General features: G+C 45.6%; 1 protein-coding gene across 5 annotated transcripts in view; it reads right to left on the bottom strand.

The window, feature by feature from the left end:
• add2 (adducin 2 (beta)) overlaps positions 1 to 15,293 on the bottom strand; it is a 156,442-nt gene that overhangs the window by 103,503 nt on the left and 37,646 nt on the right. Inside the window, exon 2 of one of the 5 annotated variants that reach the window (XM_078239250.1) lies at positions 6,674 to 6,706. The exons of 1 other annotated variant lie outside the window; for it this stretch is intronic. Coding sequence is in view for 1 of the 4 variants with exons in the window: in XM_078239248.1 (XP_078095374.1) it covers positions 3,568 to 3,627 (60 nt within the window). In the remaining 3 variants the exon portion in view is untranslated. Of the gene's footprint in view, positions 1 to 3,376; positions 3,400 to 3,567; positions 3,885 to 6,673; positions 6,707 to 15,293 lie in introns of those variants that run through there. 3 more of the 5 variants (XM_078239249.1, XM_078239248.1, XM_078239252.1) reach the window with 3 other exon arrangements.

The following is a 15,293-nucleotide window of genomic DNA, read 5'->3' on the forward strand; positions in this document are numbered from 1 at the left end:
TTCCAACGAGTACAAACCCAATCTGCTCAGTCTCTCCTCATAATCAACACCCCTCATCTCTGGTATCAACCTGGTGAACCTTCTCTGCACTCCCTCCAAGGCCAATATATCCTTCCGCAAAAAAGGGGACCAATACTGCACACAGTATTCCAGCTGCGGCCTCACCAATGCCCTGTACAGATGCAGCAAGACATCTCTGCTTTTATATTCTATCCCCCTTGCGATATAGGCCAACATCCCATTTGCCTTCTTGATCACCTGTTACACCTGCAGACTGGGTTTTTGCGTCAGTAGCATGTTGTAATTTTTTTCCATTTAGATAATAATCCAATTTGCTATTATTTCCTCCAAAGTGAATAACCTCGCATTTGTCAACGTTATACTCCATCTGCCAGATCCTCGCCCACTCACTCAGCCTGTCCAAATCTCTCTGCAGACCTTCTACGCCCTCCACACGATTCACTTTTCCACTTATCTTTGTGTCGTCTGCAAACTTTGTTACCCTACACTCAGTCCCCTCCTCCAGATCGTCTATATAAATGGTAAATGGTTGAGGCCCCAGTACCGATCCCTGCGGCACGCCACTAATTACCATCTGCCAACCAGAAAAGCACCCATTTATTCCGACTCTCTGCTTCCTGTCGGATAGCCAATCCCCAATCCACGCTAACACCCTACCCCCAACTCCGTGTGACCCAATCTTCTTCAGCAACCTTTTGTGAGGCACCTTATCAAACGCCTTTTGGAAATCCAAAAACACCGTATCCACCGGTTCTCCTCCATCAACCGCACTGGTCACATCTTCATAAAAATCCAAGAAGTTCGTCAAGCACGACTTTCCCCTCATGAATCCATGCTTAATCGAACCATTCTTATCCAGATGGCTTGCTATTTCTTCTTTAATGATGGATTCCAGCATTTTCCCAACTACAGACGTTAAGCTAACCAGCCTGTAGTTACCCGCCTTTTGTCTATTTCCTTTTTTAAACAGCGGCGTAACATTAGCCGTTTTCCAATCCGCCGGCACTACCCCAGAATCCAAAGAATTTTGATAAATAACCACTAACGCATCCGCTATTACCTCTGACATTTCTTTCAGTACCCTGGGGTGCATTCCATCCGGGCCCGTGGACTTGTCCACCTTCAGTCCCGTTAGTCTACCAAGCACTGCCTCCCTGGTAACATTAATTGTATTGAGTACCTCTCCTCCGACCAACCCTCTATCGTTAATATTCAGTAAACTATTTGTGTCTTCCACCGTGAAGACCGACACAAAAAACTTATTTAAAGTTTAGCCATTTCCTCATTTCCCACTATTAAATCCCCCCTCTCGTCCTCCAAGGGTCCAACATTCACTCTTGCCACTCTATTCCTTTTTATATATTTGTAAAAGCTTTTACTATCAGTTTTTATATTTAGAGCTAGCCTAGCTTCATAACCTATCTTTCCTTTCTTTATCGCTTTCTTAGTCGTTCTTTGTTGTTTCTTAAAGTTTTCCCAATCTTCCGATTCTCCACTATTTTTGGCCACTCTGTACGCATCAGTCTTTAATTTAATACTCTCCTTAATTTCCTTCGTTATCCACGGCTGGTTATCCCTTTTCTTACAGTCCTTCTTTATCACCGGAATATATTATTGCTGAGTACTGAAACGGATCTCCTTAAAAATCCTCCACTGTTCCTCAGCTGTCCTACCTACCAGTCTGCTCTCCCAGTCCACCTTAGCCAATTCAGCCCTCATCCTATCGTACTTCCCTCTGTTCAAACAGAGGGCACTGTTATGGGACCCTACTTTCTCCTCTTCCATTTGGACCAGAAATTCGACCATATTGTGATCACTTGACCCCAGAGGGTCCTTCACAAGAACATCCTTAATTCTTCCTACCTCGTTACACATTACCAGATCTAAGATAACTCGTTCCCTCATCGGTTCTGTAACATACTGTTCAAGGTAACTGTCCCGACAGCATTCTAAGAACTCTTCCGCCATCCCACCCCTTCCAACTTGAGTCAGCCAATCAATATGCAGGTTGAAGTCCTCCATGATTATTGCCATTCTGTTTTTGCACGCATCCATTATTTGCTTGTTTATAGCCCTCCCCACCTCAACATTATTATTTGGGGGCCTATAGACCACGCCTACTAGTGTCTTTCTCCCCCTACTATTCCTTATCTCTACCCATAACGATTCCATGTTTTGTTCCTTAGAGCCTATGTCATCCCTCACTACTACCCTGATATTATCTTTTATTAACAGAGCTACCCCACCACCTTTTCCTTCTGTCTATTCTTCCTAAATGCCTGATACCCCTGGATATTCATCTCCCCTCTTCCCCCCGTATCTCTTGATCCATGGGCGGCACAGTGGTTATCACTGCTGCCTCACAGCACCAGGGACCCGGGTTCAATTCCGACCTCTGGTCACTGTCTGCACGGAGTTTGCATGTTCTCCCCGTGTCTGCGTGGGTTTCCTCCGGGTGCTCCGGTTTCCTCCCACAGTCCAAAGACGTGCTGGTTAGGTGCTAAATTCTCCCTCAGTGTACCCAAACAGGACCGGAGTGTGGAGACAAGGGGATTTTCACAGTAACTTCACTGTCGTGTTAATGTAAGCCTATTTGTGATGAATACATCAATAAAACCAAAAGAAAAATTGGCCTCCTTCTGCACTGTAGGATTCTATGATTCTATTAATAGCTTGCTGACGACACCACTGTAGTGGGTCAGATCTCAAACAATGACGAGACAGAGTACAGGAATGAGATAGAGAATCTGGTGAACTGGTGCGGCAACAATAATCTCTCCCTCAATGTCAACAAAACGAAGGAGATTGTCATCGACTTCAGGAAGCGTAAAGCAGAACATGCCCCTGTCTATATCAACAGGGACGAAGTAGAAAGGGTTGAGAGGTCAAGTTTTTAGGTGTCCAGATCACCAACAACCTGTCCTGGTCTCCCCATGCCGACACTATAGTTAAGAAAGCCCCACCAACACCTCTACTTGCTCAGAAGACTAAGGAAATTTAGCATGTCCGCTATGACTCTCACCAACTTTTACAGATGCACCATAGAAAGCATTCTTTCTGGTTGTATCACAGCTTGGTATGGGCTCCTGCTCTGCCCAAGACCGCAAGAAACTACAAAAGGTCTTGAATGCAGCCCAATCCATCACGCAAACCAGCCTCCCATCCATTGACTCTGTCTACACTTCCCGCTGTCTCGGGGAAAAGCAGCCGGCATAATTAAGGATCCCACGCACCCCGGACATTCTCTCTCCCACCTTCTTCTATCGGGAAAAAGATACAAAAGTCTGAGGTCACGTACCAACCGACTCAAGAACAGCTTCTTCCCTGCTGCCATCAGACTTTTGAATGGACTTACCTTGCATTAAGTTGATCTTTCTCTCCACCCTAGCTATGACTGTAACACTACATTCTGCACCCTCTCGTTTCCTTCTCTATGAATGGTATGCTTTGTCTGTATAGCGCACAAGAAACAATACTTTTCACTGTATGTTAATACATGTGACAATAATAAATCAAATCAAATCAAGAATTTACTGCCTGCTGTACCTGCGTGCCAGCCTTCAGCGACTTGTACGAGGACATCCAGGTCTCAATGCACATTTCCATCTCCTAATTTAATGGCCAGTTTTGGACAGTGAGTGACTTCCCACAGTGGGCAAAAAGAGCAGCACTCCCAGTTCCGAGAGAGAGAGCAGGACAAATTGCCTACCTGGGCATTCGAATGGTCTCCGCTGTTCTAGCCCCTGCCTGTCAGTCCTCCGCCACCCCTCGTTGTCGGCTGCTGTGTCCACACAGGGCTTGGCCCTGAGGCACCTGCCGTTCAGAGAGATTGCTGTTCAGTCTCTGTGTAATGCAAGGCTGCCCCCACCCTCCCTCCCTCCCTCCGGGGAGAACCCGACTCCCCAGTCACCAGCTCGTGTCGGGCTGATATCAGCTACTAAGGGCTCTCAGCCATTACGTGGCTCTCCTATCTTTGACAGCAGTGAGCTCTGGGTGGGGAGCCCCACAGACTGGTCCCGCCCCTATCGTGAGACCATCCTCATTAGCCCAAATTGGGAACTTCATTCGCTCGCAATCCAGCACTCATTCACACATAGAAACACATAGGTCAGCACTGCTGCCTCACAGTGTCAGGGACCCGGGTTCGATTCCCGGCTCGGGTCACTGTCTGCACTGAGTCTGCACGTTCTCCCCGTGTCTGCGTGGGTTTCCTCCGGGTGCTCCGGTTTCCTCCCACTGTCCAAAAGATGTGTACGTTAGGGGGAATGGCCATGCTAAATTGCCCGAGTGTTCAAAGATGTATAGGTTAGGTGAATTGGCCATGCTAAATTGCCCCTTATATGTCCAAAGATGTGCAGGTTAGGTGGATTGGCCATGCTAAATTGCCCCTTAGTGTCCAAAGATGTGCAGGTTAGGTGGATTGGCCATGCTAAATTGCCCCTTAGTGTTCAAAAATGTGTATGTTAGATAGATTGGCCATGCTAAATTGTCTCCCTTAGTGTCCAAAGATGTGCAGGTTAGGTGGATTGGCTATGCTAAATTGCCCCTTAGTGTCCAAAGATGTGTAGGTTAGGGCGATTGGCCATGCTAAATTGCCCCTTAGTGTCCAAACATGTATGGTATGCCTGGTATGGAGGGCATTAGCTATGAGGAGAGGTTGGAGAAACTTGGTTTGTTCTCACTGGAGCGACGGAGGTTGAGGGGAGACCTGATAAAAGTCTACAAGATTATGAGATGCATGGACAGAGTGGAAGAGTCAATTACTAGGGGGCACAGGTTTAAGGTGCGAGGGGCAAGGTTTAAAGGAGATGTACGAGGCAGATTTTTTACACAGAGGGTGGTGGGTGCCTGGAACTCGTTGCCGGGGGAGGTAGTGGAAGCGGATATGGTAGTGACTTTTAAGGGGCGTCTTGACAAGTACATGAATGAGATGGGAATAGAGGGAAATGGTCCCCGGAAGCGTAGGAGGTTTTAGTTAAGTCAGGCAGCATGGTCGGTGCAGGCTTGGAGGGCCGAAAGGCCTGTTCCAGTGCTGTAATTTTCTTTGTTCTTTGTTCTTACGTGTGGGCTAGATGGATTGGCCATGCTAAATTGCTCCTTAGTGTCCAAAGATATGCAGGTTAGGTGAATTGGCCATGCTAAATTGCCCCTTAGTGTCCAAAGATGTGCAGGTTCGGTGGATTGGCCATGCTAAATTGCCCCTTAGTGTCCAAACATGTGCAGGATAGGTGGATTGGCCATGCTAAATTGGTCCTTAGTGTCCAAACATGTGCAGGATAGGTGGATTGGCCATGCTAAATTGTTCCTTAGTGTTCAAAAATGTGTAGGTTAGATGGATTGGCCGTGCTAAATTGCCCCTCAGTGTCCAAAGATGTGCGGGTTAGGAGGATTGGCTATCTAAATTGTCCTTTTGTGTCCAAAGATGTGTAGGATACGGGGATTGGCCATGCTAAATTGCCCCTTAGTGTCAGGGGGACTAGCAGGGTAAATACGTGGGGCGGTGCAGATAGGGCCTGGGTGGGATTGTGGTCGGTGCAGACTCGATGGGCCTCCTTCTGCACTTTCGGATTCTAAAATTCTATGATTCTAAAATAAAAGCAGGAGGAGGCCATTCGGCCCTTCAAACCTGCTCCGCCGTTCATTATGATCATGGCTGATCATCAAATTCAGAGGGTGGTGAATGCGTGGAATTCACTCCCACAGAATTCAAATTCAATATCCTGATCCCCCCCTTCCCCCCATATCCCTCGATCCCTTTAGCCCCAAGAGCTATATCCAATTTCTTCCTGAAATCAGACAACGGATGGAATTTTACCATCCCGCCTGCCACGGGAATCGGAGTGGGGGAGGGGGCGGACAATGGGAAGGTCCATTGACCTTGGGCCGGGTTTTACTGTTTCGGGATGAGTGAGTCTGTAAAATCCCGCCCAACGTTTTGGCCTCAACTACTTTCTGTGGGAGTGAATTCCACACATTCACCACCCTCTGGGTGAAGAAATTTCTCCTCACCTCAGTCCTAAAAGGTTTACCCCTTATCCTCAAACTATGACCCCCTAGCTTTATTTAAGATTTTATTTTATTCATGTCTTAAGTAGGCTTGCATTAACACTGTAATGACGTTACTGTGAAAATCCCCCTCGTCGCCACACTCCGGCGCCTGTTCGGGTACACAGACAGTGACCCGAGCCGGGAATCGAACCCAGGTCCCTGGCGCTGAGCCGTATTAACCACTGTGCCGGCAAATGTTGGCTTTGAAATGTAAGATTCATTGGTTCATGATCCAGCACTCATTCACACACAGAAACTTAGAAACTAGAAGCAGGAGGAGGCCATTCGGCCCTTCGAGCCTGCTCCACCATTCATTGTGATCATGGCTGATCATCGAATTCAATATCCTGATTCCTCCCCTTCCCACCCTCGATTCCCTTTAGCCGAAGAGCTGAATCGAATTTCTTCTTGAAATCAGGGTCACGGAGGTGAGCTGAGGGGAGTTGAGGGGGAGTTACACCATGACCTAACCGAGGGGCTGAATGGCCTCCCTCCTCGTTCGTCCGCTTCCTAACAGCAGCCCCCTCGCCAAGGGAAAGAGTCCATTGTCGTTCCAAGAAAGCCCATCCCAGTACTTTCACGGTCGAGAGAATTCTTCACTCACCTGCAAACGGTCAGAGTCAGCAGCGGTTTGTATCTGGGGGGGAAAAAACCCAGGAACAAACAATCAGAGATACGCAAAATTGATGTTCCCCCCAGAATCCAATGCAGCGTAAAGATTCCCGAAGGTCAGAGGTCACAGAGGGATCACAGTTGCTGTAAAGACGCACCAAGAGTTTGGGAAGACATATTGGAACACGATAAAATGGAAGATACCAGAGTCCGTGAATTCTAGAACCCAATTAGGTGTTTCTCCTCTCCCCAGCTGATAAACACCCTCGCTGTGTACGTTTTTGGTTGGGGTAATTGCCAAATCTGATGCCCAGCTCACCTTACCCACTGCATAACCGCCCCCCCCGAACTCCGAAGAGAGAATTATCATCTGATAACACTCACCTCCTGACTCCCCCAAAGCCTGTTCACCATCTACAAGACACAAGTTACATTCATAGAATCCCTACAGCACAGAAGGAGGCCATTCAGCCCATCGAGTCTGCACCGACCACAATCCCACCCTATCCCCGCAACACCACAAATTTATCCTACTAATCCCCCTGTCACTAGTGGCAATTTAGCACGGCCAATGCAACTAACCCGCACATCTTTGGGCTATGGGAGGAAACCCATGCAGACACGGGGAGAACGTGCAAACTCCACACAGACAATGACCCAAGCCGGGAATTGAACCCGGATCCCTGGCGCTGTGAGGCAGCAGTGCTAACCACTGTGGCACCGTGCTGCCCACAAGTCACACAAGTGCCAGGCAATGACCATCTCCAACAAGGGACAATCTAACCATCGCCTCTTGACATTCAATGGCATCACCATCGCTGAATCCCCCACTATCAACATCCTGGGGGTTTCCATTGACCAGAAACTGAGCTGGACCCAGCCATGTAAATACTGTGGCTACCAGAGCAGGTCAGAGGCTGGGAATCCTGCGGAGAGTAACTCACCTCCTGACTCCCCCAAAACCTGTCTACCATCTGCAAGGCACAAGTGAGGAGTGTGATGGAATACTCCCCACTTGCCTGGATGGGTGCAGCTCCAACAACACTCAAGAAGCTCGACACCATCCAGGACAAAGCAGCCCCGCTTGATTGGCACCCCATCCACAAACACTCACTCCCTCCACCACCGACGCTCAGTAGCAGCAGTGTGTACCATCTACAAGATGCACTGCAGCAACTCACCAAAGATCCTTAGACAACACCTTCCAAGGTGCTTCCAATTTTTACAGATGCACCATAGAAAACATCCTTTCTGGATGTGTCACAGTTTGGTATGGCTCCTGCTCTGCCCAAGACTGCAAGAAACTACAAACGGTCGTGAATGAGGTCCAGTCCATCATACAAAACAGCCTCCGATCCACTGACTCCATCTGCAGTTCCTACTGCCTCAGGAAAAAGCATCCAGCATAATCAAGGATTCCACGCACCAACCTACACATCTTTGGACACTAAGGGGCAATTTAGCATGGCCAATCCACCTAACCTACACATGTTTGGAGTGTGGGAGGAAACCGGAGCACCTGGAGGAAACCCACGCAGACATGGGGGGAACGTGCAAACTCCACACAGACAGTGACCCAAGCCGGGATTCGAACCCGGGTCCCTGGTGCTGTGAGGCAGCAGTGCTAACCACTGTGCCGCCCGAAGATACTTATCTACTGCAGTCTCTTACAAGAAAATGTTTTTCGACCAGTGGCTGATATCCACATTGGCTCACATTTCCGTAGCTTTTCCACTGGTCTGTTCTCCATCTACTTCCTTGTATCTCTCCCTCCCTCTCTCCCTCTCTCTCTCGTTCGCTCAGTTCCTCAATCGACAAAGCAAGAGTTGCCGGTCAGGACATTACGAAACGCGGCGACAGTTCATTGCAAAATCCCTTCATCACTGATAGATGTGCGAAGTAGTTAGCTTCCTCCCAGAATCCATTGCTCAATGCTTGGCCAAATGGCGTGCATGCCTGTTACTCAAATAGAACTCCGCCTGTTTCGGAAGGGTTGCAGTCACGAGCCCTGAGGGTTAAAGACTGCATCGCTGGCACATCCAATTGTGGGAGGGAAGCGTGTGTGAGGTCTGGCACACACTGGGCACTTGTGGAGCATGTCACATGGCATTGAACTGGGTGCTTCCAACGAAACATCCCTTAAAGCCTTTGGCTGCTGATTCAACCAGAAACCTTTGTGTGGATCGGCTGAAAACCAATCCTAGCGTCCATCATTCCCGCAGCGTGGAACCATTGTTCCATTATCCAGACTGTCATCCCCCACCCCCCCGTACCACCCGACACCCAAAATACAGCCTACACTTCAAAACAATGCCTCACTGGCTGGTTTCCACCTTGGATTATCTGGAGGTTGAGCTTTAGAAATACCAGCCCGAGGGCGGGCACTGTGGCACAGTGGGTTAGCACTGCTGCCTCAAAGTGCCAGGGGCCTGGGTTCGATTCCCGGCTTGGGTCACTGTCTGTGCAGAGTCTGCACGTTCTCCCCGTGTCTGTGTGGGTTTCCTCCGGGTGCTCCAGTTTCCTCTCACAGTCCGAAGATGTGCAGGTTGGGTGGATTGGCCATGCTAAATTGCTCCTTAGTGTTAGGGATACCAGCATAGAGTCATAGAGGTTTACAGAATGGAAACAGGCCCTTCGGCCCAACTTGTCCATGCCACTTTTATTTTTTAAACCCCTAAGCTAGTCCCAATTGCCCGCGTTTGGCCCATATCCCTCTATACCCATCTTACCCACATAACTGTCTAAATGTTTTATAGAAGACACAATTGTACCCGCCTCTACTACTACCTCTGGCAGCTTGTTCCAGACACTCACCACCCTCCATGTGAAACAATTGCCCCTCTGGACACTTTTGTATCTCCCCTCTCTCATCTTAAACCTGTGCCCTCTAGTTTTAGACTCCCCTACCTTTGGGAAAAGATATTGACTATCTAGCTGATCTATGCAGCAGGGTAAAGCAGTGCCAGAGTCCTGAGTTCAATTCCTGCCTTGGGTCACTGTCTGTGTGGAGTCTGCACGTTCTCCCCCCGGTGTCTGCGTGGGTTGCCTCCGGGTGCTGCGGTTTCCTCCCACAGTCCGAGAGATGTACGGGTTAGGTTGATTGACCATGCTAAATTGCCCTTTGGATGTGTAGATTGTGGGGGGATTAGCAGGGTCAATATGTGGGGTTACAGGGATAGGGCCTGGGTGGGATTGTGGTTGGTGCAGGCTCAATGGGCTGAATGGCCTCCTGTCGGGATTCTATGATTTTTACCCTCTCTCCACAAATGCTGCCTGACCTGCTGTGTCTTTTTCCCCCGGCCTTCGTTATTTTTGCTTCAGGTTTGCCCTGTTATTTTCTTTGTGCTGTTGCTATGGAAGAGGAGTGCTTTATGGGAAGAGTTCCAAGGGCGGCACGGTAGCATAGTGGTTAGCACTGCTGCTTCACAGCTCCAGAGTCCTGGGTTCGATTCCCGGCTCGGGTCACTGTCTGTGTGGAGTTTGCACATTCTCCTCGTGTCTGCGTGGGTTTCCTCCGGGTGCTCCGGTTTCCTCCCACAGTCCAAAGATGTGCGGGTTAGGTTGATTGGCCAGGTTAAAAATTGCCCCTTAGAGTCCTGGGATGTGTAGGCTAGAGGGATTAGCGGGTAAAATATGTGGGGGTAGGGCCTGGGTGGGATTGTGGTCGGTGCAGACTCGATGGGCCGAATGGCCTCCTTCTGCACTGTAGGGTTTCTATGATTTCTAATACACCACTCGGATTGAGCCCGGTTTTGGGAACAGAAATATGGAGGGTGGCGGGGAGCGGGCAATGATAAGTACACCACAAAGCCTCGGCATTTTGGAGCTGCTTTCCTTCGGAGTCTGGTTGGCGAGTTTAAGGCATCAAACAAGCCGAACGACAGCCCAGAGCTGCCTGCCTAAGGCACAGAATTCTCTGACCTTCAAAGATCCTTCAGGAAAGGTCACCGAACAGCAGGTAAAACGCACAGCCTACCCTGAGGGCTGACATTGCCTGCAGCCTGTTTACTAGGCCGGCAGGCGCAGCTGTGTGCTAGGCCTCAACATCACTCCCCCGCTCCCAGTCATCTTTTACACGGCATTAAAAAGCTCTCAGCCACCTCCCCCTCAGCCTAGCATCTTGTGAGAGATGTCCATTAATCTTTCATGTCTTTCATGGCTCACATTCTTGCTAAATCAAGAATGCTTTTCCTTTTCACCCAGCTCCTCAATTTTATCATCAGCACCCCAGACTGAGAATTTTGCCACGTGGATAATCGACCCTTGGTGGTCAGTGGCATCACCATCGACCCTTGACAATTCTATAGAATCCCGACAGTTCTGAAGGAGGCCATTCGGCCCATCGAGCCTTTACCCATGCCCTATCCCCCCACGTATTTACCCTGCTAATCCCCCTGACACTAAGGGGGCATTCTTTTAAGCACAGCTAATCAACCTAACCCGCATGTCTTTCGGACTGTGGGAGGAAACCGGAGCACCCAGAGGAAACCCACGGAGACACGGGGAGAACGTGCAGACTCCACATAGACAGTGACCCAAGCCGGAAATTGAACCCGGGTCCCTGGTGCTCTGAGGCAGCCGTGCTCATCACTGTGCCACAGGGCACAGGAAGAATCTAAACACCGCCCCTTGACGTTCAATGGCATTACCATCACACCTTGACATTTCATAGAATCCCTGCAGTGCTGAAGAAGGCCATTTGTCCCACTGAGTCTGCAACAATGCTCTGAAAGTTCCCATGTGTCTGCTGACCTTGTCCTACAAGATAAACGTAGCCCAGTCCATCACGAAACCCAGCCTCCTATCTATTGACTTTGACTACACTTCCCGCTGCCTCGGGAAAAGCAGCCAGCATAATCAAGGACCCCACACATCCCGGACATTTTCTCTCCACCTTCTTCTGTCAGGAAAAAGATACAAAAGTCTGAGGTCATGTACCAACCGACTCAAGAACAGCTTCTGCCCTGCTGCTGTCAGACTTTTGAATAGACCGACCTCGCGCTAAGTTGATCTTTCTCGACACCCGAGCTGTGATTGTAACTCTACATTCTGCACTCTCTCCTTTCCTTCTCTCCTATGTACTCTATGAACAGTATGCTTTGTCCGTATAGTGCGCAAGAAGCAATACTTTTCACTGTATCCCAATACATGTGACAATAATAAATCAAACAATACTTTTCACTGTGTCCCAATACATGTGACAATAATAAATCAAACAATACTTTTCACTGTATCCCAATACATGTGACAATAATAAATCAAACAATACTTTTCACTGTGTCCCAATACATGTGACAATAATAAATCAAACAATACTTTTCACTGTATCCCAGTACATGTGACAATAATAAATCAAACAATACTTTTCACTGTATCCCAGTATATGTGACAATAATAAATCAAACAATACTTTTCACTGTATCCCAATACATGTGACAATAATAAATCAAACAATACTTTTCACTGTATCCCAGTACATGTGACAATAATAAATCAAACAATACTTTTCACTGTATCCCAGTACATGTGACAATAATAAATCAAACAATACTTTTCACTGTATCCCAGTATATGTGACAATAATAAATCAAACAATACTTTTCACTGTATCCCAATACATATGACAATAATAAATCAAACAATACTTTTCACTGTATCCCAGTACATGTGACAATAATAAATCAAACAATACTTTTCACTGTATCCCAGTACATGTGACAATAATAAATCAAACAATACTTTTCACTGTATCCCAGTACATGTGACAATAATAAATCAAACAATACTTTTCACTGTATCCCAGTACATGTGACAATAATAAATCAAACAATACTTTTCACTGTATCCCAGTACATGTGACAATAATAAATCAAACAATACTTTTCACTGTATCCCAGTACATGTGACAATAATAAATCAAACAATACTTTTCACTGTATCCCAGTACATGTGACAATAATAAATCAAACAATACTTTTCACTGTATCCCAGTACATGTGACAATAATAAATCAAACAATACTTTTCACTGTATCCCAGTACATGTGACAATAGTAAATCAAACAATACTTTTCACTGTATCCCAGTACATGTGACAATAATAAATCAAACAATACTTTTCACTGTGTCCCAGTACATGTGACAATAATAAGTCAAACAATACTTTTCACTGTATCTCAGTACATGTGACAATAATAAGTCAAACAATACTTTTCACTGTATCCCAGTACATGTGACAATAACAAGTCAAACAATACTTTTCACTGTATCCCAATACATGTGACAATAATAAATCAAACAATACTTTTCACTGTATCCCAATACATGTGACAATAATAAATCAAAGAATACTTTTCACTGTATCCCAGTACATGTGACAATAATAAATCAAACAATACTTTTCACTGTATCCCAGTACATGTGACAATAATAAATCAAACAATACTTTTCACTGTATCCCAGTACATGTGACAATAATAAATCAAACAATACTTTTCACTGTATCCCAGTACATGTGACAATAATAAATCAAACAATACTTTTCACTGTATCCCAGTACATGTGACAATAATAAATCAAACAATACTTTTCACTGTATCCCAGTACATGTGACAATAATAAATCAAACAATACTTTTCACTGTATCCCAGTACATGTGACAATAATAAATCAAACAATACTTTTCACTGTATCCCAGTACATGTGACAATAATAAATCAAAGAATACTTTTCACTGTATCCCAGTACATGTGACAATAGTAAATCAAACAATACTTTTCACTGTATCCCAGTACATGTGACAATAATAAATCAAACAATACTTTTCACTGTGTCCCAGTACATGTGACAATAATAAGTCAAACAATACTTTTCACTGTATCTCAGTACATGTGACAATAATAAATCAAACAATACTTTTCACTGTATCCCAATACATGTGACAATAATAAATCAAACAATACTTTTCACTGTGTCCCAATACATGTGACAATAATAAATCAAACAATACTTTTCACTGTATCCCAGTACATGTGACAATAATAGATCAAACAATACTTTTCACTGTATCCCAATACATGTGACAATAATAAATCAAACAATACTTTTCACTGTGTCCCAGTACATGTGACAATAATAAATCAAACAATACTTTTCACTGTATCCCAGTACATGTGACAATAATAAATCAAACAATACTTTTCACTGTATCCCAATACATGTGACAATAATAAATCAAACAATACTTTTCACTGTATCCCAGTACATGTGACAATAATAAATCAAACAATACTTTTCACTGTATCCCAGTACATGTGACAATAATAAATCAAACAATACTTTTCACTGTATCCCAGTACATGTGACAATAATAAATCAAACAATACTTTTCACTGTATCCCAGTACATGTGACAATAATAAATCAAGTCAAATCAAATCAAATCCCAACTTTAAACCTGCATTCCTTCATTGGACGGCCTGCTGGCACAGTGGTTAGCACTGCTGCCTCACCGCACCAGGGATCCAGATTCGATTCATGGCTTAGGTGACTGTCTGTGAGGTGTCTGCACGTTCTCCCCGTGTCTGCATGGGTTTCCTCCGGGTGCTCCAGTTTCCTCCCACAGTCTGAAAGACGTGCTGGTTAGGTGCTAAAGTCTCCCTCAGTGTAACCCGAACAGGCCCCAGAGTGTGGCAACTAGGGGATTTTCACCGTAACTTCATTGCGGTGATAATGTAGCCTAACTTGTGACACTAATAAATAAAGTTTAAAAAAACAGATGGTGGAATTTGAATTCAATTAAAAAATATCTGGAATTAAGAATCTACTGATGACCATGAAACCATTGTCGATTGTCAGAGAAACCCATCTGGTCCCTTTAGGGAAGGAAATCTGCCGTCCTTACCCGGTCTGGCCAACATGTGACTCCAGAGCCACAGCAATGTGGTTGATTCTGAACTGCCCTCGAGCAACTAGGGATGGGCAGTAAATGCTGGCCAACCAGCGACCCCCATGTCCCACGAATGAATTAAAAAAAGTTGCTGTAACCTACAAGGCTATGGGCCAAATGCTGGACAGTGGGATTAGGCTGGGGTCAGCACCAACATGATGGGCCAAGTGGCCTCATTCTGTGACAGAAGCATTCTATGATTCCATGCACCTCTCAAACCCACGGGATCTACCATCTTTGATTTGATTTGATTTATTATTGTCACATGTATTGGGATACAGTGAAAAGTATTGTTTGATTTATTATTGTCACATGTACTGGGATACAGTGAAAAGTATTGTTTGATTTATTATTGTCACATGTACTGGGATACAGTGAAAAGTATTGTTTGATTTATTATTGTCACATGTACTGGGATACAGTGAAAAGTATTGTTTGATTTATTATTGTCACATGTACTGGGATACAGTGAAAAGTATTGTTTGATTTATTATTGTCACATGTACTGGGATACAGTGAAAAGTATTGTTTGATTTATTATTGTCACATGTATTGGGATACAGTGAAAAGTATTGTTTGATTTATTATTGTCACATGTACTGGGATACAGTGAAAAGTATTGTTTGATTTATTATTGTCACATGTACTGGGATACAGTGAAAAGTA

Source organism: Mustelus asterias, chromosome 22 (genome assembly GCF_964213995.1).
Source record: "Mustelus asterias chromosome 22, sMusAst1.hap1.1, whole genome shotgun sequence".
Taxonomy (NCBI): domain Eukaryota; kingdom Metazoa; phylum Chordata; class Chondrichthyes; order Carcharhiniformes; family Triakidae; genus Mustelus; species Mustelus asterias.